The following is a 26,033-nucleotide window of genomic DNA, read 5'->3' on the forward strand; positions in this document are numbered from 1 at the left end:
TGAGACTGCAGTCCCCTTCTCTTTATTGAATTCACTTTCTTTTTGTATTTGGAGATGATCCCTAGGAACTGCTGTGTTTGGGGTCATAGGAGTTGTTCCCCAAAACCACTCTGTTCGTAACTATTTTGATTCTGAGTTGTTTTCTATGAAAAATAGACGTTTATCACTTTTAGGTATTTTGATCTGAAGATGATCCCTAACCTCTTCCAATGATTCAGAATGAACCAATGCATTTCAATGGCCATTCAGTGTCCTTCTTTGTAGTACATCCCCATTGCTGTGGAGAAGGAGGCCATGCAGGTAGGCAGTGGTCAGCCCCAAGCAGGTAGCTGAGCTGAGCACCAGAAGGATTGAGTTTGAGGTCTGGCCAGAGGGATCATCAGTGAGAGTCTTTGAAACTAATATCCTTCTAGAAGCCAGAAAGAACATGAAGAGGAGGCAGAGGACAGCTGTTGTACAGCATCTGTTCTTGGCTGTGAGGGTTTCATTGGGTTGGAGTTTAGGGAAATCTGATCTGAGGGAAAAGCTAGATAGAGTTCATTAGCAGGGAAGTCACTCTTATTCAGAATGGTAACTCAACTGTGGGAATAGTGCACTATCTCTTTAAGGCTTGTTATGCATCTAGTGATGTTCACAAGGACCTGGTTCAGACTCGTTAGAAGACCAGGTATGGGTAGTTCCAAGGAAGGAGATCCCAGCCCTGCTTCATGCAGCACAGTAACTGCAAACTGTCCTTGTTCATTAATAATGTTGTTCCTATAAAGAACCAGTAAGGCCTGCTTCTTCATACAGAAAACAACTCAGTAACTCAGTAAGTGAAGCCATCATAAGCTATCATTACAAAAAGAGGAACCTTATTACTTTATGAAAATAATTCCAATACAAGCCTGTTATTTTTTATTATCTTATCTCAAGTGATGGTGTCATTCCTACGCCTTCACCTTAGTTACCAGGTTAATGAGGTATAAAGGATTCAAAGGGTTAATTATGGAGGCAACAAGTTTTTCATGGTTGAGATGGCTTTGTGGCAGGGAGTTGCACAGTTCAAAGATCTGAATTTTTAAGAAGAGGGAACAGCAGTGGGGAAAATTTGGGATTTCCTCCACATATTGTAGCAGTGGTAGGAAAACCTATGCAGTTGTCCCTCAACAGGATAGCAGAATAAATGAAGGGTCTTCTTTCCTCTAGGGTTCATTGACTAAATGTTATGAGGCACCATCATTTCTTATCAGTCACTCTGATAAACTTTGACTCCCAAGTCCCAACTCCTTTAGAAAATAGGAGCTTGGCTGTGGCCTTCAGTTCAGCAAGGAGCACTACACTCAGTTAAACTGATGATTTCGTATTCTGGTTCTGGCCAGAAATTGCCGCTGGCACTTACTCTCTATGGAAACCTGGAACCCATCTGTTCCTTGTCCTACTGAAGAGCAAAGAAACCTTGTTGTCAGACCTGGAAAACCCAATTCGTGTTGCAGCTCGGAGCCAAGGAAAAAAAAACTACCCTGTCATTATCCAATTCAGTATCATTTGTTAGTTTGGTTTTGTTTTCCCCATGAGAATGGTCCAGTGGATTTTCAGAAAGCCAAAAACAATACTGAAGCAAGTAGGGAAGTGGTTAGATAAACTCCTCCAATTCTGCCATTCAGGTCAGGAGGCAGGACTCCATGACTTTGATCTCTGACAGTTGCTTCTCTTCTGCTTTTTAGGCCAGATTCCATCAATGAATTGCTAAACTGTGTGGGCTTTGTAAGACATACGTTAATAGCCATGCTGCTGTTCTAGAGAAGTGGGAGAAGTCTCCCTCTAGGAAGTATATCAGCAAAATCAGGTGCCAGCCCGGGGAGCCTCCTTAAACTAAGCATAGGCTGTAGATGGATACAGGAGGGCTTCTATCTAGAGAGAAGCTTTGCTGCCTGAGTACTGGGTTGTCCGTGTTTCTGTTGTTGCTTTTGCTTTTTCATTGGGTGTGTGAAGTAGATACAACAAATTGCCAGACAATGGAACCTGCCCCTGTTGTATATGAGGCATATCAGTCAGGGGACTTCCTTATTGGTGGGATGGTTTCTCAGATCACTTCCTATTCCTCAGCATTTTCATTCAAGGAAGTTCCTTGGCAGCAGTTCTCTGACTTTAGAATGTAAGGAATTATTTTTCTCTCTCCTTTCTGCCTCATGCGAAACTGGCCAAATCATAAACACTGCATAGTGTAAATACAACATAATGCCGAAGGAACATTGATATTGTTCTAGGCACTTTAATTTTCAATGGTTAACATGTTTATGTATTCTACCCTGCTTACAAATGACTTTCTCCTCCTGAAATGAGAGATCTCCTTCTGAAGGGTGTGTGTGTGGGGTGGGGGGGGGGTAGTGTTTTCTTTCTTCAGATCATATTTGTATAAGTGTCAGATGTTTGTAGTGTAATGATTTGCAGGCTGAGAAGAATTTAGGGGAAGTATTTGGTGCAAGAAAGACCTAAAGGAACAGTCACCCATGCAGAAGTTTCAAACCATGTTGAAGCGGGGGGGGGGGGAGCAAAGAAACCCCAAGGTTGATACTGGCCAAGAGGAAAACCAATCCATTTCATACAGAAAAGTATGCTGACAGAAATGGAGCCAATGTGGAGCTTGCTACTGAGAAAAGTCTAGAGGAGACAGCATAGTAGGGAGAGCAGAGCACCAAGGTTTGCAGAAGTACCCAGAACCTTAAATACAGAAATTCTAAGGGGGGGGGAAACACCGAAGCCCAATGAGGACTATGTGTGTTCACTTGGCATGTCTAGTATCCCCTGGAAAAGAGAACAGGGAAAAAAGCTGGTGGGGTGGGGATAGATGATAATGCCTGCTTGAGATTCTTACATTTTGCAGTATTCTTGAGGAGGGCAAGGTTCCTTACTGAACTGGAACACTCCTGCTAGGAGGTGAGAGGACACTGCAATGTTTTATCACAGGGACCAATTGTTTCTCCAAATGACAAATGTTACAGCCAAAGAATGGGATGTTCCAGTTGGTAGCAGACTCGCAGAGTACTATACTTGTCTTTTGTTTTGGCTTTTTTCATGCATGTCAGTGACCTGAAAACAGAGCAGGATTTAATGGGACACAACTGATGTACAGAATGAGGACCACTAGTTATTCAATAACGACTTATAGAGATTAAAAACACAGCTCCAGCAATGCATTTAGACTGTAGAAAGTATTCCTATGCCTTTTCCTTGATTCAGCCATTATTCTCTTTTAAACTGTGTGCACAAATCCAGACCTTTTTCTCACCAGGCTAACTTCTGCACCCTTTCTCCTCTGGCATGACTGTGCACTTTCTCTCTCTTGCTCCTTCCTTCACAGTCTTCATGGCAGTTTTATCTCTGCTGCTGGGACACTTTAATATTTTCTCCAGCATTTTAGATAGAATGGAAGCTCATGTTTTTGGCATTTGGACTCAAGTTTTTTTCTTTTTGTGCTACTTTCCCACTCGTTGGCATAATGTTCTCATAATCTCTTTGTACTGAAAACTGCATCTTGTCCACTTTCTGTGATCTTAATATTGACAATGATCATACACACACACAGAGACATACACACATACACACACACACACCTGATTTCATGGTTAAAGGACAACTGGAACAAGGGCATAGGCATTATTTTTATGTGTACCTCTGCATGGCTGCATGGATTTGATGCACAGACACTGAAGCATGAGAGAGGGAGCTGTGTCCCTCAAGACGTTGTTAATCTCTAAGTCCCATCATCCCCAGCCAGAATGGCAAATGCTTAGGGATAATGGTAGTTGTAGCCCAACAATATATGGAAATCCACACATTCTCCCTCCCAGGAGTAAATATGTAAAGATGCTGTATGAAACCGATGTATTTTCAAGAAGACCAGAAAGGGGAGAATGATTTCTGGCACTGCATCAAAACTCTGTGACACAGAGCCAATCTACATGGAAACAGGTTTTGAGGTGGTTCTGTTTAAGTATGGATTTTCATAAAATTGGGTTAGCGCCTCCCGTGCCCAATGGTAGCCTGTAATGCAGTGTATACATTGAAAAACAAATGTTTGCCTGGGGCAAATGAGTAGAACTGAACGTGGTCAGATGGGAGGTGCAGGAAGAGAGGAGGCTTGCCCTCTGCCCCTGCTGCCCCTGCACTCAGTGAAGCTTTTAAAGTCAGTAAGGCTCTGCAAACCTTAGCATTTCCATATGTAACAGCCTCGTTATGCTCCCCTCCCCACTCCTGCACTCTGCGAATATTTAAAAGGACAGGCAGCGATTGAGTGCAGGGTCAAAACAGAGTCTTTTCAACGCAGCAAGGCTGACTCCCATCCCCAAGACAATTAGTTACTTCCAGGTAGGCATAAGCCCCCGCCCCATGCAACGCTTCCCTTCGACAGATCAGTGCCACTTCCACCAGCCCGCGCTGAAGCCAAGTGAGCTCCCACAGACTCCCAAACTGCACTGAAGCCACTGTGACTGGAAACCCCACAACAATAGAGTTTAAATGCACACAGACCAACACACATACACACAGATGTAGGGCAAGAAATGCTGCATTAGCTATGGGGAGGGGGGGTGTCATCTCACATGATTGACTTGGGGACGGAGCAGAACCAGAATAAAATCCTGGTGTGGATGAGCCCGCAGCTTAGGTTCCCAACTACAACATACCAATAATGATGTAGCAAAATGGTTAGGCTCTATTCAGGGGTACCCCTACCGTTAGTCATAGCGTGACACTTACCTCAAGCAGAAGGAGCAAGGGGGGGTCACGGAAATGCACTGAGGCGTTGGGACAATGCATGGGAAAATTGGAATTACACATAAGAAGGTGACCTATATATTACTTCCAAGTAAGAGACAGAGGAGTATTCTTACAATAAGGCATCTAAAATGGAGCAGAAGAGACCAATACCATGGTACAAAAACTGTGTGGGTTGTCGAATTCTCCAATAACAGTTGATGGTTATTTGCAGCGTTGTGACAAAATTCTACCAGCACATCTTGGCCTTGGCTTTTGCTGTCAATGAGATCAACAAAAATCCTAATGTCTTACTGAATGTCACACTTGGATTCCACATCTATGACAGCTACAATGATGCACTGATGACTTATCGTAACACCCTGGATCTTCTCTTCAGATCATCTAGATTTGTCCTCAACTATGAATGTGATACCCACAGAAAACAAATAGCTGTCATTGGGGCACTTGGCTTTGATACTACACTGTACATGGCAACAATCTTAAATACCTTCAAGATTCCACAGGTAGGAAAATTACACGGGGGCCAATCAACATCTCTACAAGCTTTCATTAGCAGTAGTTGTGGCAGCAGGGAAAGCTGATGGGAAAGAGATGGGACTCTGATGGACAATTGACCCTCACCCCTGACACTTTGCTGCCACTGACTTTCTGGGGATCAGAGTCAGAAACCTGCAAATCTATTGTTTGAATGCTATTATGGGTAAATAGGTTGTATATAAGAGTCCTACAATTAAATAAATAAAATAACATGCTTTTGTCATTTGGTAGCTAATACTGTGTGTAGATTAATGATTCTAACTTATCTGCCAGTGTTTGTGTTACATAAAGGATATCTGAAGATTTATTGAATTTAGCATTTTCTTCCAAACACTTCATAATATTTTATCATTTTATTCTTTCAGCTCGCATATGGTTCAATTGCACCAGCAGTGTATGAGATGATGCAGCTCCCTTCTGTTTATCGCATGGTCCCAAATGAAGCCCATCAGTATATGGGAATTATCAGCCTACTTAAGCATTTTGGATGGATATGGATTGGGCTCTTTGTGGTGGATGATGATCAGGGAGAACGTTTCTTGCAGGCCCTGGAGCCATTGCTTTCTAAGAACAGAATCTGTTCAGACTTCATAGAACGAATCCCCAGGCAAGAGCGTTTGCATCCTACACATGAAGTGAATGTTATGGCCCATAATATCTATCAACTTATCAATTTTAGGAAATCCAGAATATTTGTCATCTATGGTGAAACTTTTACATTTATGTATCTGTGGTTTTTTACACATGGTATCGGAATTCCTGAACATAAGGAAAACACATTTGTTGGAAAGGTGTGGATTATAACAGCCCAGATTGATTTTATACTAGGAGGCATAAGCCGGGACTCCGATTTGCAAGTATTCCAAGGTGCCATTTACTTCTCGATTCACTCAAATGAACCTATCGGGTTCCAGAAATATCTTCAGATCCTAAAACCAGATTGGACACAAGCAGATGATTTTCTGGAAGAGTTCTGGGAGCAAGCATTTGGCTGTTCGGTTCCAGATCCCCTGGTGCCGTACAAGGTTGCTGGAAGATGTACTGGGGAAGAGAGGCTGGACACCCTCCTTGGGCATTCTTTTGAAATGCGCATGACTGGCCACAGCTACAGTATTTATAATGCCGTCTATGCTGTGGCGCACGCTTTACATGCCCGGTACTCATCTAGATCCAGTCGCAGAACAATGATGGGTGGCAAAAATGGTGAACTTCAGGAACTGCAGCCTTGGGAGGTAACATCTTCACAATGAAATGGCTTTATTTGAATGAATAGATAAGCCCAAACTTAGGCAGCATCTAACTTTTTGTTCCCCAAATTATTGTTGAATGAGGTCACAGGCATTCATCATCATGGGCTCTCCTTTCTCTGCCCTTCAAGCCTACAAAATAGGAAACAGCAAACTATTATCAGTTTGTCACTCAAAACTATGCTTCAGACTGGAACTTTGTTAGATAAATTTGCATAAAATAATGGTGGGGGGGAGAGAGAGAATCCAGTAATAGTCAAGCTAAAAGTAGAGTGAGTAATACCAATGGGATGTGTTAGTCCTGCCCAACTGGTCCCATTGTTTTTAGTAGGCTTATTCTATCAGTGTCTAAGTCTGGATCCAACCCCATATTACCAGGTTAAGACATTTTGATTGATTTCTGGTATCAAGTGTTCAACATTATTATTGTTTCTCTTTTTTTCTCTCTTTTTTTTTCTCCCCCCCACTTTTTTTTGTTTTGTTTAACTAGCTCCATCCATTTCTTCAAGGCATTTCATTTAACAACTCTGCTGGAGAAAAAGTATCTTTGAATGATAACAGGGAAATGGAAGGTGGATTTGATATAATGAACTTGGTTACATTTCGAAACAAGTCGTTCCTTAAAGTGAAGATTGGATGGGTAGATCCCAATGCTCTGGAAGGGAAATTATTCAGCATTAATGAAGATATGATTGTTTGGCATAGGGGCTATAATCAGGTGTGGATTCAATGGAATTGAAGTGGGGAGGGCCAAAGTGGTGGATGAAACTGACAAGTTCTTCAACAAGTATGGAAAATGGCTCCGCTGGCCTAAAAGAAATAGTGTGTGCTGAGGATTAAAAAATCAAGGATGCTTATAGTAGGAACGCATAGCAGATAGGCAGACTTTTGCAAGATAGACAGAGTAGTGAGTGAGAGAGAGAGAGAGAGAGAGAGAGAGAGATGTCTTGGTACCACACTTTAAGAAGGATGCAGGCAGACTGGTGGGGGTTCAGGGAGGGCAACAAAGATGATCAGGGGACTGGAAACAAAGCCCTATCAAGAGAGACTGAAAGAACTGGGCATGTTTAGCCTTGAAAAAAGAAGACTGAGGGGAGATATGACAGTGCTCTTCAAGTCCTTGAAAGGTTGTCACAGAGTGGAAGGCCAGGATTTCTTCTCGATCATCCCAGAGTGCAGGACATGGAATAATGGGCTCAAGTGACAGGAAGCCAGATTCCGGCTGAATGTCAGGAAAAAATTCCTGACTGTTAGAGCAATACGACAATGGAACCAATTACCTAGGGAGGTAGTGGGCTCTCCCACACTGGAGGCATTCAAGACAAGGCTGGACAGCCATCTGTCAGAGATGCTCTGACTTGGACTCCTGCATGGATCAGGGGGTTGGACACGATGGCCTTGTAGGCCCCTTACAACCCTACTATTCTAGGATTCTATTATACATATATATGCACCTCCATTGGTGCAAATTTAAAAACCCACATTTAACAACAACAACAACAACAACAACAAAATGTGATCCCATTTGCACTGATTTCCATCACCATTAAAACAAGATCGAAAATCTGCATCTTGGATTGACTGACTACCGATGAAGTTAATGCCAGCAAGAGGAAATGGAATGAAATTTGCCAGGACTGAACTGGTAAGATCCCTTGAGATTTCACCCTCAAAATGGAATCCTCATACATCCCTGTGGTGGGCACATCATTATGAGTCAGCACTCAGAAACATCCTTTCATGACTAAGCCGACCCTATCATCATGGGTGACTAGGCTATGTAATGAGGCCATAGCCATCTATCACATCCCAAAACAAAGGGAGATGCGACATTAACATCCCAAATATATGAATTCCTTGCAGTTCATAATTCATTCTTGGCCATCCATGATTTAGTTGTGGGGAAGGAATTGACCTGTTGAATATTTCTGAGACTTGGTGGCTGAGCTGTGTGGACTTCGGCTTACCGAGCCTTTCCCACTGTCCTGGGTGCTCCTTGTGACATCAGTTCAGGTGAGATTGTTTGAACAGGGGGTGTTGCCATCATCCATAGTAGTTCCATTTTCCTCTCTAGCATACCACTGTTTCGTGGATAGACTGAAAGGCCTATATGCGGTGCTAGGTCGAAGATACCGTTAGGGAGGCTGCTGGGCATCAGGATGGGTGGTACACCAGCAGCATCCCTCCCTGAGTAAGCTGAGGTGTTCTCTGCCTTGATGCCAGAGGAACCCAGGAGAGTGATCCTGGCGGACTTCAACATTCACATCTGGGCTGCTTCTAGGGGATTATCTTGGGACTTCATGGCCCCCATGGCAACCATGGGGGTGCCTCAATTGTTGTCAGCCCTGCTCACAGACCAGGACATACCTTCAGTTTTGTATTTGCCCCATGTTGTGACATGGATGGTCTGGAAAGGGGGAGGGGTCCAAATAATCCCTTTGTTCTGGTCAGGCCGTTTCCTGGTGGTCTTTGGACCCATTATTCCAGTTTGCATGCTCTGCAGGGGTGGTGGACCAGCTAGGGTGTTCTTCCTCCAGAGACTAATGGAACCGACGGATCCCTGAGTGTGCTGGGCAAGTTTCCATTGGACCCAGCTGGCAATCCACTTGATGCCCTGGTGTCACTATGGAATGGTGAGATAAACAGAGCTACCAAGAAGATAACTTCTGAGTGCCCTACCTGACATTGTGGGGCCCGTTCATCTCCTGGCATCCCAGGAAGGTGTGAACAATGAAACGAGCTGGGCAAGGACTAAAGCACCAACAGTGCAAGATCCACTTTGAAGCTGAGCGAACACATGGTAGAGCACATAATTGCACCTATTGCATAGCAATGAGGGAAGCAAAGAAGGCTTATTTTGTTGTTTCCATTGCATCCTCTAATTACCTCTCTCTCTCTCTCTCCCTCTCTGCACGCATGTGTGTGAAAACTGAGAGATTCCAAGTGTTGGTAGGATAAAAACCCAGGCAAAGGGGCATGATGGGAGAGAATCTCTGCTTCCAAAATTGCAAATGTGCCCATGAAAGCCCCCTCCCAACTACAAATGTGCCCATGTGACTGCAGTTCCCTACTCCTGCAGTAATGCATCCAACCATGAGCTCAAATGATTCTTCCCCAAATGGCTCAATAAAGCTAGCGGAATGACACAGTAGGTCAGTTCTGTGCTGAACGCGTCTTTAAGCGGGGGACTGGTGCCTGGACCCCATAAGGAGGTAGTGAGCTGGCCACTCCAAAGGAGATCTACCCTGGACCCAATAGTTCTCAAGAAATACTGTGCTGCTACAAATAGGCCAGGTGGTCCCCGTATGGCACCAATGCAGCCCAAGGCACCTTCCTTGCTTCTTCCCAAGCACCCTTCCCCTTCTGATTTCAAATAATGTATTTTCTTACTGGCAGCTGGGATTACTTCACAGTGAAATCAATAGGTCTAGCCACAGTCATCTCCATTTCCCATCATTGTCTCTTCCCTTCATGTGGGTCTCTGAGACATTCTTAAGAAATGAAGGCTGTGGTCTCAGCACTGCAATTAGCCCCCAAGAAAAGGGGGAATGACAAAGAGACCCCTCAAATGAAGCCATGACTGTCAATTAAGCTATAATCCATATGAAGGAATGTATGTAAATAAATGACTGCTGATGTTGTGTAACATTTGAATTTTCTGTGTGACCTCTGAAAGGCTATAATGTATTTGTGTAGGCCTGAGGCCTAGTATTGTTACTGTGTTGAAGGCCTGTGTTAGTCCTTGGTGACAATTCCTGAATTGACATAGTTGGGACTAGGAATGTACGAAAGTCACTTACCTTTTCGCAGATGTGATTCGCGGTGGGGGAGGAGGCACTACATCCCTCCCTGCAGAATCCTCCCTGGCCGGTTCTGCTCCGCGGCGGCTCCACGGAGCCGCCGGGCAGGGCAGTCCACAGCTGGAGTTCCGGCTGTGGCTGGGCTGCTGCAGATACAAATGGCAGCCGCCGTAACGGCTGCCATTTGCGTCCTGCCAGGCTGCCGTGATAGGCTATGTAAGTATTTACGTAGCCTATCATGGCAAAGAGCAGGGACGCAAATGGCAGGCGCTATGCCGTTTGCGCCGCTGCTCTTTCTGTGATAGGCTACGTAAGTATTTATGTAGCCTATCACAGTAAAGGCAGCCACGCAAATGGCATAGTGGCCGCCATTTGCGTGGCTACATTTACCATGATAGGCTACGTCAATACTTATGTTGCCTATCACGGCAGCTTGGCAGGACGCAAAAGGCGGCCACAGCAGCCAGCCGAAAGAACAGATGCCGACGCCGCCACCCCAGGTAAGTTTTGTTCCGGGGGGATTCCGCGGGGTGGTGGCGGTGGGAAGCCGTTCCTCCATGGGTTTCAGGGGGGGCAAATGCCAGTGCATTCGGCCTCACTGAAATCCGTGGTGGAATTCTCTGCCATCCCTACTTGGGACTAGGGATGTACGAAAGTCACTTACCTTTCGCAGATTATGTTGATGGTGGGGGGGAGGGGCTCTGTCCCTCTCCCCGGAATCCTGGATGGGGGGGAGGCACTCCGTGCCTCCCCTCCCCAGAATCCTTGCCGGCCGGCTGTGCTCCGCAGGGATTCTGCTGAGCCGCTGGCCAGCTCCGCCTCCGTTTGCATCCCTGCAGTCAGCCATGATAGGCTACGTAAATGTTTATGTAGGCTATCACGGCTTTTTTTTTTTTAACTGGAAATGGCGGTGGTGGCAGCTAGTCAGAAGACCAGCTGCCGCAGCCACCACTGCCGCACCACCGCCGGAGCCGCCGCCGGAGCCACCGCCGCCAGGAAGTCTCGTCCCGGGGGCAGCGGGGGGGGCAGACTGTTCCGCCACCGATTTCAGGGGGCCGAATGCGCTGGCATTCGCCCTCCCCGAGATCCGTGGCGGAATTCTCTGACATTCCTACTTGGGACTGCCTTTGAAAACAGTCCACAAACTCCAAAATAGTCCAAAATAGGGCAGCGAGATTGTAAACAGGGACTGGTCAATAAGATCACATTACAAAAGTACTTTTCCAGCTGCACTGGCTGCTAGTCCATTTCTGGACCTGATTCAAAGTGCTCGCATTAACATTCGAAGCCCTTAACGGCTTGGGGCCAGGTTATCTGAAGGATCGCCTCCCCCATATGTGCCTGCCTGGATCCTAAGATCATCTTCTGGGGTCCTTCTCTGTGAACCCCTGCCAAAAGAAGTGAGGCGGGTAGCTACTAGGAGGAGGGCCTTTGCTGTTGTGGCACCCTGGCTGTGGAATGAGCTCCCTAGTGAGGTTCGCCTGGCACATACATTGTATTCCTTCTTCCACCAGGTGAAGACCTTTTTATTTGCCCAGGCATTTTAGCATCTTAGCTTTCTAGTCTTTTAGCTTTGCTGTTCTAAATCAGTATTTTAGATCTCTGCATTGCTTCCCCGCCTTTTCCCCAGGACTGGGACACAAGGCAGCTTACAAAAATTAAAACATATACAATTAAAACATATGAAAATATACAAAAGTTAAAATACAAATTAAACATCAATACAATTAAAATTATATTAAAACATTGAAACAGCATTTTAGCAACTTACCACCAGGTTCCAACTATGTCCCAAAGGCCTGCTGGAACAAGAATGTTTTAGTGAGCCTCAGGAAACACATCAAGGAGGGAGCCATCCTAGCCTCCCTGGGAAGGATGTTCCTCAGCCGTGGGGCAGCCACTGAGAAGGCCTTCTCCTGGGTTCCCACCAAACGTGCCAGTGACAGTGGTGGAACTGAGAGAAGGGCCTCCCCAGGAGATCTCAGGGCATGGACAGGTTCATAAGGGAGGATATGGTGTTTCAGATAACCTGGACCAGAGCCATATAGGGCTTTATAGGTCATAGCCAGCACTTTGAATTGTGCCCGGAAACAGACTGGGAGCCAGTGAAGCTGTTTTAACAAGGGAGTTGTATGCTCCCTGTAACCAGCCCCACTCAACAGTCTGGGTTTTATTCTGCCTTTATACTGGTTGTATTGTTATATTGTGGGTTTAATGTTTTTATATTTTATATTGTTTATTGTGTGTGTTTTGGTTTTAATTTTTGTGAACCTCCCAGAGAGCTTCAGCTATTGGGCGGTCTAGAAATGAAATGAAATGAAATGAATAAATGAATGAACAAATAAATTTATTAAGCTTTAGTACAGTAGGATTATTGACAGCTACTTGGCTATCCTTACTAGGGATGTACGAAACACTTACCTGGTTTCGTCCAGGGACATCCACGGTGTGTGGGGGGAGGTGCTCCGTCCCTCCCCCCAAAATCCTTGATGGGGGGGAGGCGATCCGTTCCTCCCCTGTGGAGTCCTGTCCGGCCGGCTCCGCTCTGCAGCCAGGCCGCGGAGCCGCCAGCAGGGCCAAACCGCAGGAGGTCCTCCAGCTGCTGCCGGGCTGCTGTGGACGCAAATGGTGTCCTGAGTAAGGAACGCCATTTGCGTCCCTATGGTAGCCCGTGATAGGCTACATAAATATTTAGGTAGCCTATCACAGCTAAAGCAGGAACACAAATGGCGTAGGGGACAGAATTTGCGTTCCCGCTTTAGCCGTGATAGGCTACCTAAATATTTACGTTGCCTATCGCGGGCTACCATAGGGACGCAAATGGCGACCCCTACTCAGGATGCCATTTGCGTCTGCAGCAGCCCGACAGCAGCTGGAGCCACCTCCGCCGTCGGATCCGCCGCCAGAGACGAAGCCTCAGCCGGAGCCGCAGTCAGGTAGGCTCCGTTTCACGGGGCTTTTGCGGGGTGTTGGGGCGGGTTGCTCCATTCCGCCATGGATTCAGGGGGGCGAATTCACTGGAATTAACATCCCTAATCCTTACCTTTGTGGATTGAAACACTCAGCTGAGTCAGCCATTTCTTTTCTTCAGACCCCAAATATTCCTCAGCGAGCCAGCATACTGTATTCAAAAAAAATATTTATTTATTTATTCATTCATTCATTTCATTTCTATACTGCCCAATAGCCAATATACTGCCCAATAGCCAATATACTGCCCAATAGCCGGATGTACGGCTGCTGGCAGAGCCGGCCGGCGGCTCCGCAGAATCTCTGCGGAGCACAGCCGGCTGGCCAGGATTCCGGGGGGGGAGGGATTCTTTTCAAAGCTTTATTCCTCTTTTACAACTTAACAACTCTACTGTTAGCAACTAGATATGAGCAGCAGATTACCTATGCCCTAAGTTGGAACAGTTGGTCCCCGTTTGAAAGGGAATCACTGGCAGACCCTGAACTTATGGGCTAGGGAGAGTCCCTCCCATTTTCCCTTGGATCCTCAGGGTGCAACCATTGTTTGTGCGCCAACTGGGCACTACGCCTCCTTTCTGCACCCTCCATTTGGCGCCGCTCCCTGCGTTTGCGTCGCGAGTCCAGCAAGTCTGCTTCCCATGCTCTGTCACTCCCAGGACTGCTATCTATGCTAGGAATGCCGGTGGGAGGAATCTCTGTCAGCTGTTGGCCCTGGGAAGGATGAGCATGCTCCTCTCCCGGGAGCGGCTCCTCTTCCTCAGAATCAGAACTACTCTGGGATTCTATGGGCTCAGTGTCCACCCTGACGGTGCATGAGCGATTCCCAAGTCAAGGACATAGGCTCATTGCCTGTTCTGGATGGGGTTGCACTCCCTCGGAAAGATCAGGTCTGTAATTTGGGGGTACTCCTCAATCCATCACTGTCGTTGGAGGCCCAAGTGGCTGTGGTGGCTCAGAGTGCCTTTTACTAGCTTTGGCTGGCTCACCAGCTATGGGCTTTGCTGGACAGGGATAGTTTAGCCCCAGTGGTACAGGTGGTAATAACCTCAAGACTGGATTAGTGCAATGTGCTCTATGTTGGACCCTTAAGGCTGCTCCAGAAGCTGGAGAATGCAATTGCTCAGCTGTTATCGGGAGCTGCCCCTTTTCAGCATGTAACTCCTTTGCTGAGGGAACTATTCGTTTTCTATTTCCTATTTGTTTCCTGGCCAGGTTTAAGATTTTGGTACTAGTGTACCAAGCCCTAACCAACTTGGGACCAGGATACTTAAAGAGATACTTAAGAGGTTCTCCCAAACTGCCCAGTCACTAAGGTCATCAGAGGACATTGTGCCTGATTGGAGTCTACCCAAAGAAAAGCCTTCAGTGTGGTGGCCCCCTTCCTCTAGAATTCCCTGCCTCTGGAAGTCAGGCAGGCACCAACACTGGGTTGTTTTCAGTGCCTCCTGAGAATAGCTCTTTTCCAGGAAGCCTGCTTTGGTAAAACAGCCCCATTTATTTGGCACTGTTCTTAAAAATAATTATTATAATATTGTGTTTTATTCACTTTATCTTTGTATCATTTTTCTCTTTTTGTTCACCACTCTGGAATCTTTTTGAGAAGTGCAGAGGTGTACAAATGTTCTAAACAAACAGACAAACAAACAAACAAATGTCAAGTGATTACTTGTTTATTTCTACATCTTAGGGCAGTGTCTTATTTGACACTAGTGCTAAAGTAAATTATGTTGTGCTACTTTAAGTGACTCCCAATAGCATTTTCTGGAACAACAGTTTTTCCAGGGGAACCCGCCACTCCAGCAAATGGTATTGGCATTGTGCTAGATGTCACTTATGGTAGAACAACATAATATACATTAATGCTATTGTTGAATAGGATACTGCCCTTATACATCATTTGTATATATTATATATACTTTTTATGATCACATTTTATTTCTGATATTTCCCATCCTAAACACTCTTGATCTTTATGGATAGGCCCTACCCGTTTCTGTTTGTAGTGAGTCCTGCCACCCTGGTTTTCAGAAGAGAAAGAAGGAAGGGGAGAAATTTTGCTGCTATGATTGTAATCTATGTCCAGAAGGAAAGATTTCATTTGAAATAGGTAGGTGATGTGATGCATGAAATCTTCCAGCAAATAGGGTTAAAACTAGAGCTCCAACATATTTTTCAACCATTCTCTTTCAACTTGATAGAAAAGAAAATATTTCCATAAAGTAATTCAAAGGAGAGGACAATTTTAAAGAAATTCTTATGGGTTGGGTTCAGGGTTCATGTGCGGACTTTACTTATGATGCAACTCTATTCACATCTTTTCCCTGTCTTTGTACAATCCTCTCTCCAGCAGCCTGTAGCCTCCTCGGCTTACCACACTTGAATTAAAGCCCAGGGAAAGAGACCATAGCACGCTTCTTCTTATGGGCCTCTTTTTTTTCTTTTCTTTTTTAGTTTAGTTTAGTTTAGTTTAGGAAGGGCCAGCAGCCTGGGGTATCCCTCTCTATACCACAATATCTTCTCACACTATCGACATCATATGTGAAACTTCAAGAGAGGTCAGAACAGAAACAATGATTCCAATGTGCAAATTATTCAGGGAAACTGGCTACCATTCACATATGCCTCATCATTCTGATCCCTCACTCTTCCCCCCCCAGATGTGGATGACTGTTCTGCATGTCCAGAAGATCATTATCCAAACAAGGACCAAGACCGATGCATCCCCAAAGTTATAAGCTTTCTGTCCTATGAAGAACCATTGGGGAAAAGTTTAGTTTCAGTTGCTCTTTCTTTTTCCTTGATGACAGTCTTGGTGCTGCAAACATTTATTAAGCACAGAGACACCCCCATAGTCAAAGCCAACAATCGGGGCCTCACCTACACTCTCCTCATCTCTCTCCTGCTCTGCTTCCTCTCTTCTCTGTTATTCGTTGGACAGCCTGGGAAACTGAGCTGCCTCCTCCAACAACCGGTTTTTGGTTTGATCTTCTCAGTAGCTGTTTCTTGTGTGTTGGCCAAAACCATCACTGTGGTTGTCGCTTTCATGGCCACCAAGCCCGGGTCCCGCTTGAGGAATTGGGTGGGGAAACGGTTGTCCAACTCCATTGTCCTTACGTGTTCTGCAATTCAAGCTGGCATTTGTGTTGTGTGGCTCAGAACCTCTCCATCCATCCCAGAATTAGACATGCACTCAATCACTGAAGAAATCATTGTGAAATGTAATGTAGGATCTGCCATCATGTTTTCTCTTGTCCTAAGCTACATGGGACTTCTGTCCCTCATCAGCTTCACTGTGGCTTTCATAGCCAGGAATTTGCCAGATGCTTTTAATGAAGCCAAGTTTATCACCTTCAGCATGCTGATTTTTTGCAGTGTTTGGTTGTCTTTTGTTCCACCCTATGTAAGCACCAAGGGCAAATACATGGCAGGTGTGGAGATCTTCTCTATCTTGGCCTCCAGTGCTGGATTATTATGCTGTATCTTTCTCCCAAAATGTTATATTATTCTCTTCAAGCCTGAGCTGAACAACAGGGAGAAGCTAATGAGGAGAAAAAATTAAGCATCACTCTGCTCAATTAGATGTATTACTTCTGTGTTGTCTAATACATTGAGGCAGTGGGCATAAAGATAAGAGATAACAGATATCCCACATCAAACCATCTTATTCACACATCACCTCTGTCTATCTTGAGAGGTAGGATTAAGACATTAGGGGCACAATGCTATCCAGAGAGTTGGCAGCATCCAAACTTTGAGGATCCAATGCAGGGCAGGAGGAGAATGGCAGTTTTGTGCTCCAGCAACCCTGCATTTCTGCTACATAGGCGATTTCACCCATCTAACAGTAGCGTCTTGGAAGGAGGCTGGGGTGGAAATAGGAAATGGCATAAGGCAGCCACCTTGGTCTTCTCCCCTACCTGCCCCTGGGAGCACACCTTTTCTCTATCTCTGCACTCCATTTTGCAAAAGCATGGTGAGGTAGCCAGCACAGTTCTTTCCATGCAGGCTATGAGGGGGATGGGAGGAGAAGGGAGCATGGTTTCCTTTTCTGAGCTTGAAGCCCTGTCTCCAAGGTAAGGATGAACGAAAGTCCCTTACCTGTTCCCGCAGCTTGCTTCGCGGTGGGGGGGAGGCGCTTCGGTTCACCCCCTGAAGTTCTTGGCAGGGAGGGGAGGTGCCCCGCCCCTCCCGGCTGAAATTCAGGCCGGGGGGGAGGCGCCCCATCCTTCGCTGCCGAAATTCAGGCCGGGGGGAGCGCCCCATCTCCCCAGCCACGAAATAAAAAAAGTAAATTTAAAAAAACCACACACACACGTGATAAGCTACATAATGATTTACGTAGCCTATTGCGGCTAGATTTTCAAAGTCAGCCATGATAGGCTATGTAAATCTTTACGTAGCCTATCACGGGTGACTTTGAAAAAAAAAAAAAGCACGTACGCAAATGGTGGCACCCATGGGCATAGCGTTGCCCTTATTTTCACCGTAGTCTACGTAAATCTTTATATAGACTACCCCTGCCCAAACAAGGAACACAAATGGCGGCGCCCATGGGTGCCGCCATTTGCGTACACGCTTTTTTTTTCTTCAAAGTCACCCGTGATAGGATACGTAAAGATTTACGTAGCCTATCATGGCTGACTTTGAAAATCTAGCCGTGATAGGCCATGTAAATCGTTACATAGCCTATCACGTGTGTGTGTGTTGTTTTTTTTTACTTTACTTTGTAATGGCAGCGGCGGCAGCCGGTCGGAAGACCGGCCGCCGCCCCCACCCCTGCTGAGACACCGCCAAAATGCCGCCAGGACCCGCCGCCGAGAGGGACATTCGAAGGAGTTAAGTCCCATCCTGGGGGTGGCGGGGGGGTGGCGGAGAATTTCACCACCAATTTCGGGGGGCCGAATGCATTGGCATTCAGCCTCCTGGAGATTTGAGGAGAAATTCTCCGCCATCCCTACTCCAAGGTTGGAACCAGGAAACCAAACTTTTTTTATCCCCACCTCCCCGATGCTGTCTAGTGGGCATAGCATTGCTCTCTAGGAGTTCTTTCATGAGCCTGGTTTGGAACAACTGCTGTTTCATTCTTCCTCCCCCAAAACTGGTTATGTCAGCAAGCATTTCTACTTGGCTGTGCCTGAGGGAACACAACTTAGGTCCAAGGTTCAACTACCATTTTGGCTCATCCTCTCCCCAAATTGTTGCTTCAGTGTTCCTTCCAGATCAAATATGTAACTTTATGTTACCTTACAAGCACATACCTGTATTTCCTTGCTTTCCTCTGCCTTCCGTCCCCCCCCCCCATTTCCCTTTGTATCAGTCCAAGGATTGCAAATGGCTGGTGCAAATGGCTGTGGATTTTTTCAGTTTATTTTTTTAAAGTAAATAAATAAATACGGATTTTTCAAAATTCACTTTTCTTTTTTCATATCTCAGGAGGAATGAGCTGTATCTTTTTTAAAAAATCTAAATGCAGGTGAAACCAAAGCTAACAATTCCCTCCCCCTCCCCCTTATTTGTGGGAACAGTACATTGTGACTTTAAGACTTGATGTGTTAATGTTCATGATACCAGTAAGAACTGGTTGAAGCTGATATAGTGCTAACTGGTATACAGATGGAGAAACCAACTCTAGAAAGAGCTCCATGTACCAGAGCAAAAATTTATTCTTACTTTTTCATAAAAGGTGTTTCTTTGAAAATGAAAAAAGAATATTCCATTGTTTTTAATTATTTCCTGTATTTATTCTTTTATTCATTTCATTTTTATACTGCCAAATAGCCAAAGCTCTCTGGGCAGTTCATAGAGAGATTCACACTACAATAATTCATGGTATGGTTAGTTTAATTCATAGTATGGTCAGTTGCCTCCTTGCTTGCCATAATCTTGCTCTTTTGAGATCTAAAAATTTCTGCCATTTATATAATGGTACACCCTTCATCTACCAAGTAATAACTATGCTTCATAAAAGTCTTTATAATCATCTTCAGTTCTGCATCTGACACTTTTCTTTGTGTAATAGTTATAAATTCAAGCTGTCTCTATAATTGTACAGCCATGCTGGACTTCCTGTGCAAAATTACCAGGACCCTGATGTTCACTGTGAAGAAAAGTCTAGAGTTGGATCTCTGCACGATCTCAACTCCTTTAGTGCAGGGATGATGTTGCTTACAGGAGATTTCAGCTCAGTAAATAATCCTGCTTTGGTCAAATCTGCAATCAAAGTGAAACTAGCTGGAGGAAGCCAGGAAATCAGTTAAAGTGTATGACTCCATCCTGCAAAGTTGCTGATCATCATTTTGAAGGAATTCTTACAGGCGAAGACAAAGCCTAACCCATATCCACAACTCCATCTTCCTCTTCATTAGAGCTGGGTGAGTGAGAAGAAGATTGCTAGGTTGGTTATTACCCTGCACTTAAAGTCACCAAGTGGTTGAATTCTAAAAAGGAATGAATAAAGATCTCCTAAAACTAACCTTTCTTTGACTGGACAAACTGCTTTCTGGGCATTTACATTCATGGTTTCTGCTGTAGGAGTATTAGAATATATGAAATGTATACACATGGGTGCACATGCATATATTATAAACATATATATTAACCATATATGTGTGATAGGGCTGTGTACTGCCTAGGGGTGCACGAAAGTCACTTACCTGGTCTCGCAGCTTGCTTCGCGGTGGGGGGGAGGCGCTTCGCTGCTCCCCCCGAAGTTCAGGCCGGGGGGGGAGGCTTCCCGCCTCGCCCGGCCGAAATTCAGGCCGGGGAGAAGCGCCCCGTCTCCCCGGCTGCGAACTTCAAAAGAAAAAAAAAAAACGCCCCTGTGATAGGCTATGTAACGATTAACGTAGTCTATCATGGCTAGATCTGCAAAGTCAGCTGTGATAGGCTACATTAATCGTCACGTAGCCTATCACGGGTGACTTGAAAAAAAAAAAAGTGCGTACACAAATGGCGGCCCCCATAGGGAGCCGCCATTCGCATTCCTTATTTGGTCCCTGTAGTCTACGTAAAGATTTACGTAGACTATGGCGAAAATAAGGGCAACGCTAAGAACTCCCACCCTAGTTGAATATGGTGTGCATAGAGAAGAACAGAATGCAATACATTGTGAGAGGCCTGTGCATGGGAATTAAAACATCATGCGACGTGCGGGGCTTGATGAAGCCAGGGCTGGAATTAAAATCACTGGAAGAAACATGAACGATCTCAGATATGCAGATGATACCACTTTGATGGCTGAAAGCGAGGAGGAACTGAGGAATCTCATGACGAAGGTGAAAGAAGAAAGTGCAAAAGTTGGGTTGCAGTTAAACCTCAAGAAAACCAAGATTATGGCAACCAGCTTGATCGAGAACTGGCAAATAGAGGGAGAAAACATGGAGGCAGACAGGCAGACACTGACTGCAGCCAGGAAATCAGAAGATGTTTACTTCTTGGGAGGAGAGCAATGAGAAATCTGGATAAAATAGTGAAGAGCAGAGACATCACACTGACAACAAAGGTCCACGTAGCAAAAGCAATGGTACTCCCTAACCTATGGCTAGAGCTGGACCATAAAATCCTGCTAGATTTTAAAATCCTCTAGCATAAATCCTGCTAGAGCTGGACCATAAGGGAGGCTGAGCAAAGGAAGATAGACAGGGATGTACAAATCCCTTACCTGGCTCCGCACCGGGGCATCCATGGTTGGGGGGAGGCACTCCGTCCCTCACCCTGGAATGCTCCCCGGCCGGCTCCACTCCCCGGCCAGCTCCACTCCGCGGCGGCTCAGCGGAGCTGCCAGCCAGGGCTGGCCGCAGCCAGAGTTCCGGCCACGGCTGGGCTGCTGCAGCTGCAAATGGCATTGTCCTTGCAAGCAACCATGATAGGCTACGTAAGTATTTACATAGCCTATCACAGCAAAGAGCAGGGATGCAAATGGCAGCCACTACGCCATTAGCGCCCCTGCTCTTTGCCGTGATAGGCTATGTAAGTATTTACATGGCTTATCACGGTAAAGGCAGCCATGCAAATGGTGGCCACTACGCCATTTGCATGTCTGCCTTTACCGTGATAGGCTACGTAAATACTTACATAGCCTATCATGGCTGCAAGAATGCAAATAGCGGCTGCAGCAGCCTGGCCGCAGCCAGCCGGGAGACCAGCCGGAGCCGCTGCTGCCTGAGCCGCTGGCGGAGCCACCGCCACCACATCTGCCCCAGGTAAGTTCCATCCCAGGGGGATTCCATGGGGTGGCGAGGGGCAGAAGGCCATTCCACCATGGATTCCATGCGGACGGATTCTAAAGAATCATGAGAAGACAGGATACCCTGGAGAAGATGCTGATGCTAGGGAAAGTGGAAGGCAAAAGGAAGAGGGCCGACCAAGGGCAAGATGGATGGATGATATTCTGGAGGTGACGGACTCGACCTTGGAGGAACTGGGGGTGGCAACGGCCGACAGGAAGCTCTGGTGTGGGCTGGTCCATGAAGTCATGAAGAGTCAGAAGCGACTGACTGAATAAACAACAACAACAACAAACTTTACTCTGAGTTGCTTATGACGGGAGGACTCCTGGACTCAGGACCCACTCACCCACTCACTCACCCAACTTGCCAGGATTCAGCTTGAGTTAACTGGCACTCATCCAGCCCATTACTGAGTCTATTCAGAACTTGCACAGCCTCTCCTGATTCAGATGTCACAAGGTGATCGAGCTGCATGTCATCAGCATGCTGATGGCATTTAGCTCCAAATCCCTGATGGCAGCTCCCAGTGGACATCTATATAACACACACACACATGGGAGGGGGGAACCAGCTCAAGACAAACCTCCATGCATCACAGTAAATGTTATCTGTACAATTTAATTTATAACGTTCCTTGAAAAAATATCTTAAGCATTGCTTCTTTATAGAGAAAGCAGCAATACAATAATTCATAATATAAATGGATTTACATTACTTTTCCTTTTGACCTTCTTACATGATCTAATCCTTTAGAGGTCCAGGAATTTTTAAAAAAATTCCTGCTATTTATTTAATTGTCCATCCTTCACACACCAAATAATAACCACACTACATCTTTGGGTCTGTATATTCTGCTGAGATCCAGTATGTGGCAAGAAAAAACCTTCCTAAGAATTCTAAATTTAGACTTTTTGTATCATTGCACAGCCCTATCAGAGACTCAGTTCATGTACAGATGTGAAGCAGCCCTCCTCCATAGAACATCTTAGGATAGAGTCACTGAAGTTCAATATATGTATGAATCACTCCTTAATGGAAGGAATGTTGTTGGTAGTGGGGAGACAGCAGCTCAGTCCTTCTTCACACATATCTGGAATAAAATCAAAAGTAACAGGAGATCCTGGAGGAAGCCAGGGAATCAATTTACACAGCACAATTCCATCTTTTACCGCTGCCAGTTATCATTTCTCAGGTTATATATTCCCCTTCAGTTAAAGTCAAAATCCAGTCAAATTCTTAAGAAAAAATGAATAAATCTCACCAGAAACTAATCTAGGTCTGATAGGAAAAAATGGTTTGTGTGCATTTGCATCAATGTTTTTTTAGTCTACCAGTGTTATGGTATATGATATATATGGTCATGTATGCACACACAGGCATTACACAACTAGAAATTACTTCAGTGTGGCCTAGAATTAGTGCAGTATAGAAATAGAAATATAAGGCATAGGTTATGAAAATCCTGCTAAAAAAAAGTGTCTGCAGCAGCTTAGCAAGGGGACACAGTAAGGCAGGGATGGAGAACTTAACTTGGATAACGGGGCCAGATTGTCCCCTATCCCTTCTGTGGGCCACATGTAGGGGTGGACGAAAGTCCCTTACCTGTCTTCGAAGGACGTTCGCGGTGGGGGGAGGCGCTTCGCTGGTACCCCCGCGAAGTTCCGGCCGGGGGGGGAGGCTTCCCGCCTCGGCCCAGCCGAAATTCAGGCCGGGGAGGAGGCTTCCCGCCTCGCCCGGCCGCGAACGCGAAAGTTTAAAACAAAAACAGAAACACCCCCTGATAGGCTACGTGACGATTCACGTAGCCTATCACGGCTAGATCTGCAAAGTCAGCCGTGATAGGCTACGTCAATCGTCACGTAGCCTATCACGGGTGACTTTAAAAAACAAAAAAAAAAGCGTGTATGCTAATGGCGGCCCTCATAGGGACCCGCCATTTGCGTTCCTCATTTAGTCGCTGTAGTCTACGTAAAGATTTACGTAGACTATGGCGAAAATAAGGGCAACGCTAAGAACTCCCACCCTAGTTGAATATGGTGTGCATAGAGAAGAACAGTATGCAATACATTGTGAGAGGCCTGTGCATGGGAATTAAAACATCATGCGACGTTTGATGTTTGAAAAAAAAAAAAAAGCGCATACGCCAATGGCGGCCCCCATAGGGAGCCACCATTCGCGTTCCTTATTTAGTCGCTGTAGTCTACATAAATGTTTAAGTAGACTACGGTGAAAATAAGGGCAACGCTTATTTTTACCGTAGTCTACGTAAATCTTTACATAGACTACAGCGACCAAATAAGGAACGGGAATGGAGGCTCCCTATGGGGGCCGCCATTATCCGTACACACTTTTTTTTTTTTTAAGTCACCCGTGATAGGCTACGTGACGATTGACGTAGCCTATCACGGCTGACTTTGCAAATCTAGCTGTGATAGGCTACGTTAATCGTTACGTAGCCTATCAGGGGGCGTTTTTTTTTTCTTTGATTGCAATGGCGGCGGCGGCAGCCGGTCAAAAGACCGGCTGCCGCTCCCGCCCTGCTCGAACACCCGCCGAACCGCCGGCCGGACCCGCCGCCGGGAGGGACATTCGGCGAAGGTAAGTCCCGTCCCGGCGGGGGTGCGGGGGGCGGGGGTGTTCGGAGGATTTCTCCCCGAAACTTGTTCGGGGGGCCGAACACGTTGGCGCTCAGCCCCCCGAAGTTTCGGGGAGAAGTTCTCCGCCAACCCTAGCCACATGATGTTACATGCCTCTCCCCATCTCAGTTGGGAGAGGGAGCGCGGCACAAGGAAATCCCCTCTGTTATATCCCTCATGCTTGAAGCAAACAGCAGGAAGGGAACCCTCTCCCTTGTTAACCTTGATAGGGAGGGGGTACGGGCTTCTGCCGCAGTCCCATGGGCCTGAGGGACCTGCCTCGTAGGCCAGATGGGGCTAAGGTCTGGAGAGTTCCCATCCCTATAGTAAGGAAAATGAGAAATCACAAAACAATAACTAAGCTGGTATCGATGCAGCATCACGGCAAATTTCACTTTAGAGTGCATGCCAGTGATAGATGGCGCTGAAAGCAAAGAGCTCGGGGACAAAGGTGAAAGAAGTGGGGCCAAAGTATCGGCATGTTATATCTCAAACTTCTTTCTGCCAGTAACAAGCCCCTGGGAGAGGCATTTCATTTTACGTGTGTGTGTGTGTGTGTGTGAGAGAGAGAGAGAGAGAGAGAGAGAGAGAGAGAGAGAGAGCTCAAAAAGCCAGGAAACCACTGAAGGATTTGTCTTGGGCGGGAGGAGGTTGGGGCTGGGGAATTGGGGCATAGCCATTTGGGAAACCCACGAGGGATGAGTTTTGGCCCTAGGCCTGAATTCTGCAACACCGTGCTAAACAGAGGTACCTCCTGAGCACAACAGGGATGTGTGACCTCTTGTGGTTAAGTCAGGGGCACATGGATATAGTAAAAGCCCTTTGTTGTGGAAATTGGGGGTGGGGGCTGGGGTGCTTAATGGAGAGAGGTCACTAGAAGAAAGAGGTGATTAAAACGATCCCAGGTCATGGTCTGAAGGCACATGAGGCAGCCACCCCTCTGATGCTAAGCAGGTCTGGGGCTGGTCAGTGCCTGGGAACTTCAGTGACGTTGAGCTCTACAAAGGAAGAATGGTGGGATATAAATGTAATCAAATATATATATATATATATATATATATATATATATATATATATGATGTGAAAGGGAGGTGTGGGGAGATGGGAACTGGTAGGAGTGAAAGTGCATTGTAACTATCACAGGTCATGTTGTCGTGCAAAGTATAAACTTATACAATATACTTTGTCGTGCAAAGTATGAACGTAAAATGGAGATATTAGGTGTGCTCACTCACCTCGGCTAGCCGAATCCTGTAACTGGTAATTTATGCACTGCACTTACGTAAGCTCATACGTCATGTCTTCACATGCGTGCGTTGTATTCCGTTAACTAGTGATACGATGCCATCTTATTTCCACAGTTGTCATGAATATATTTGCTTTCTGTCAGCAAATGCTGTAAAATGTAACCTGTCTGTGTGCTTTCTTTTATACATGAGCTGATCTGTTCAATCCAAAGAGCAGGTATTTCCATGTGGGGCAGCGTTGTAGGGTGCCTCAAACAGCACCTAAAGATTTTAATCTCCCTTTGACTGTGACTTAATTACATAGCTAAAATTCACTCCTAGTCTTTTTTGGGCATGCAGAGGCATATAGGAGAAAGAATAGTTTTGCTGGATATTTTGTAGCAAATAAAAGGGGATACTCAGGAGGAAGAAATAAAAGGAGTGTTGTTCTTTTCAGCCCTCAGTTAACAGCCTTTGATTCCCTCCATTAATGTCAAGGAGTCTGCATAAAAGTATTTGGTTAGGAGAAATATTTGTAGTTGACCTGACTTTACTATTGTGCCTTCAACATTGAGTGCTTATGTAACCCACAATATCTCTGCATTAGATAGGAGAAGTGGGCAGGTTC

The 26,033-nt window shown here is 45.8% G+C and overlaps 2 protein-coding genes across 2 annotated transcripts; both read left to right on the top strand.

Moving 5' to 3' along the window:
- The first annotated feature begins 1,871 nt into the window (after positions 1-1,871).
- LOC146342862 (vomeronasal type-2 receptor 26-like) lies at positions 1,872-5,598 on the top strand. The gene is made up of 3 exons (XM_084808044.1): positions 1,872-2,137; positions 4,973-5,264; positions 5,590-5,598. Exons 1-3 carry the CDS (start codon positions 1,872-1,874, stop codon positions 5,596-5,598), a joined length of 567 nt encoding a protein of 188 aa, XP_084664170.1.
- Positions 5,599-5,666: 68 nt separating this feature from the next.
- Positions 5,667-16,874, top strand: LOC146342863 (vomeronasal type-2 receptor 26-like). The gene is made up of 4 exons (XM_084808045.1): positions 5,667-6,530; positions 7,036-7,263; positions 15,296-15,422; positions 15,973-16,874. The coding sequence occupies exons 1-4, from the start codon at positions 5,700-5,702 to the stop codon at positions 16,872-16,874; spliced, it is 2,088 nt and encodes a 695-aa protein (XP_084664171.1). The 5' UTR covers positions 5,667-5,699.
- Positions 16,875-26,033: the final 9,159 nt, after the last annotated feature.

Source organism: Heloderma suspectum, chromosome 6 (assembly GCF_057233095.1).
Source record: "Heloderma suspectum isolate Gila_16-S chromosome 6, 16-S_ref, whole genome shotgun sequence".
NCBI classification, from domain to species: domain Eukaryota; kingdom Metazoa; phylum Chordata; class Lepidosauria; order Squamata; family Helodermatidae; genus Heloderma; species Heloderma suspectum.

Bases quoted from the DNA above. Each gene is read 5' to 3' on its own strand.
- LOC146342862 (XM_084808044.1), top strand. From the start codon at position 1,872: ATGGATACAGGAGGGCTTCTATCTAGAGAGAAGCTTTGCTGCCTGAGT. The intron at 2,138-4,972 runs GTAAGGAATTAT...GGTTATTTGCAG, and splicing joins CAGTTCTCTGACTTTAGAAT to CGTTGTGACAAAATTCTACC.
- LOC146342863 (XM_084808045.1), top strand. From the start codon at position 5,700: ATGATGCAGCTCCCTTCTGTTTATCGCATGGTCCCAAATGAAGCCCAT. The intron at 6,531-7,035 runs GTAACATCTTCA...TTGTTTAACTAG, and splicing joins AGGAACTGCAGCCTTGGGAG to CTCCATCCATTTCTTCAAGG. The intron at 7,264-15,295 runs GTGTGGATTCAA...CTTTATGGATAG, and splicing joins GGCATAGGGGCTATAATCAG to GCCCTACCCGTTTCTGTTTG.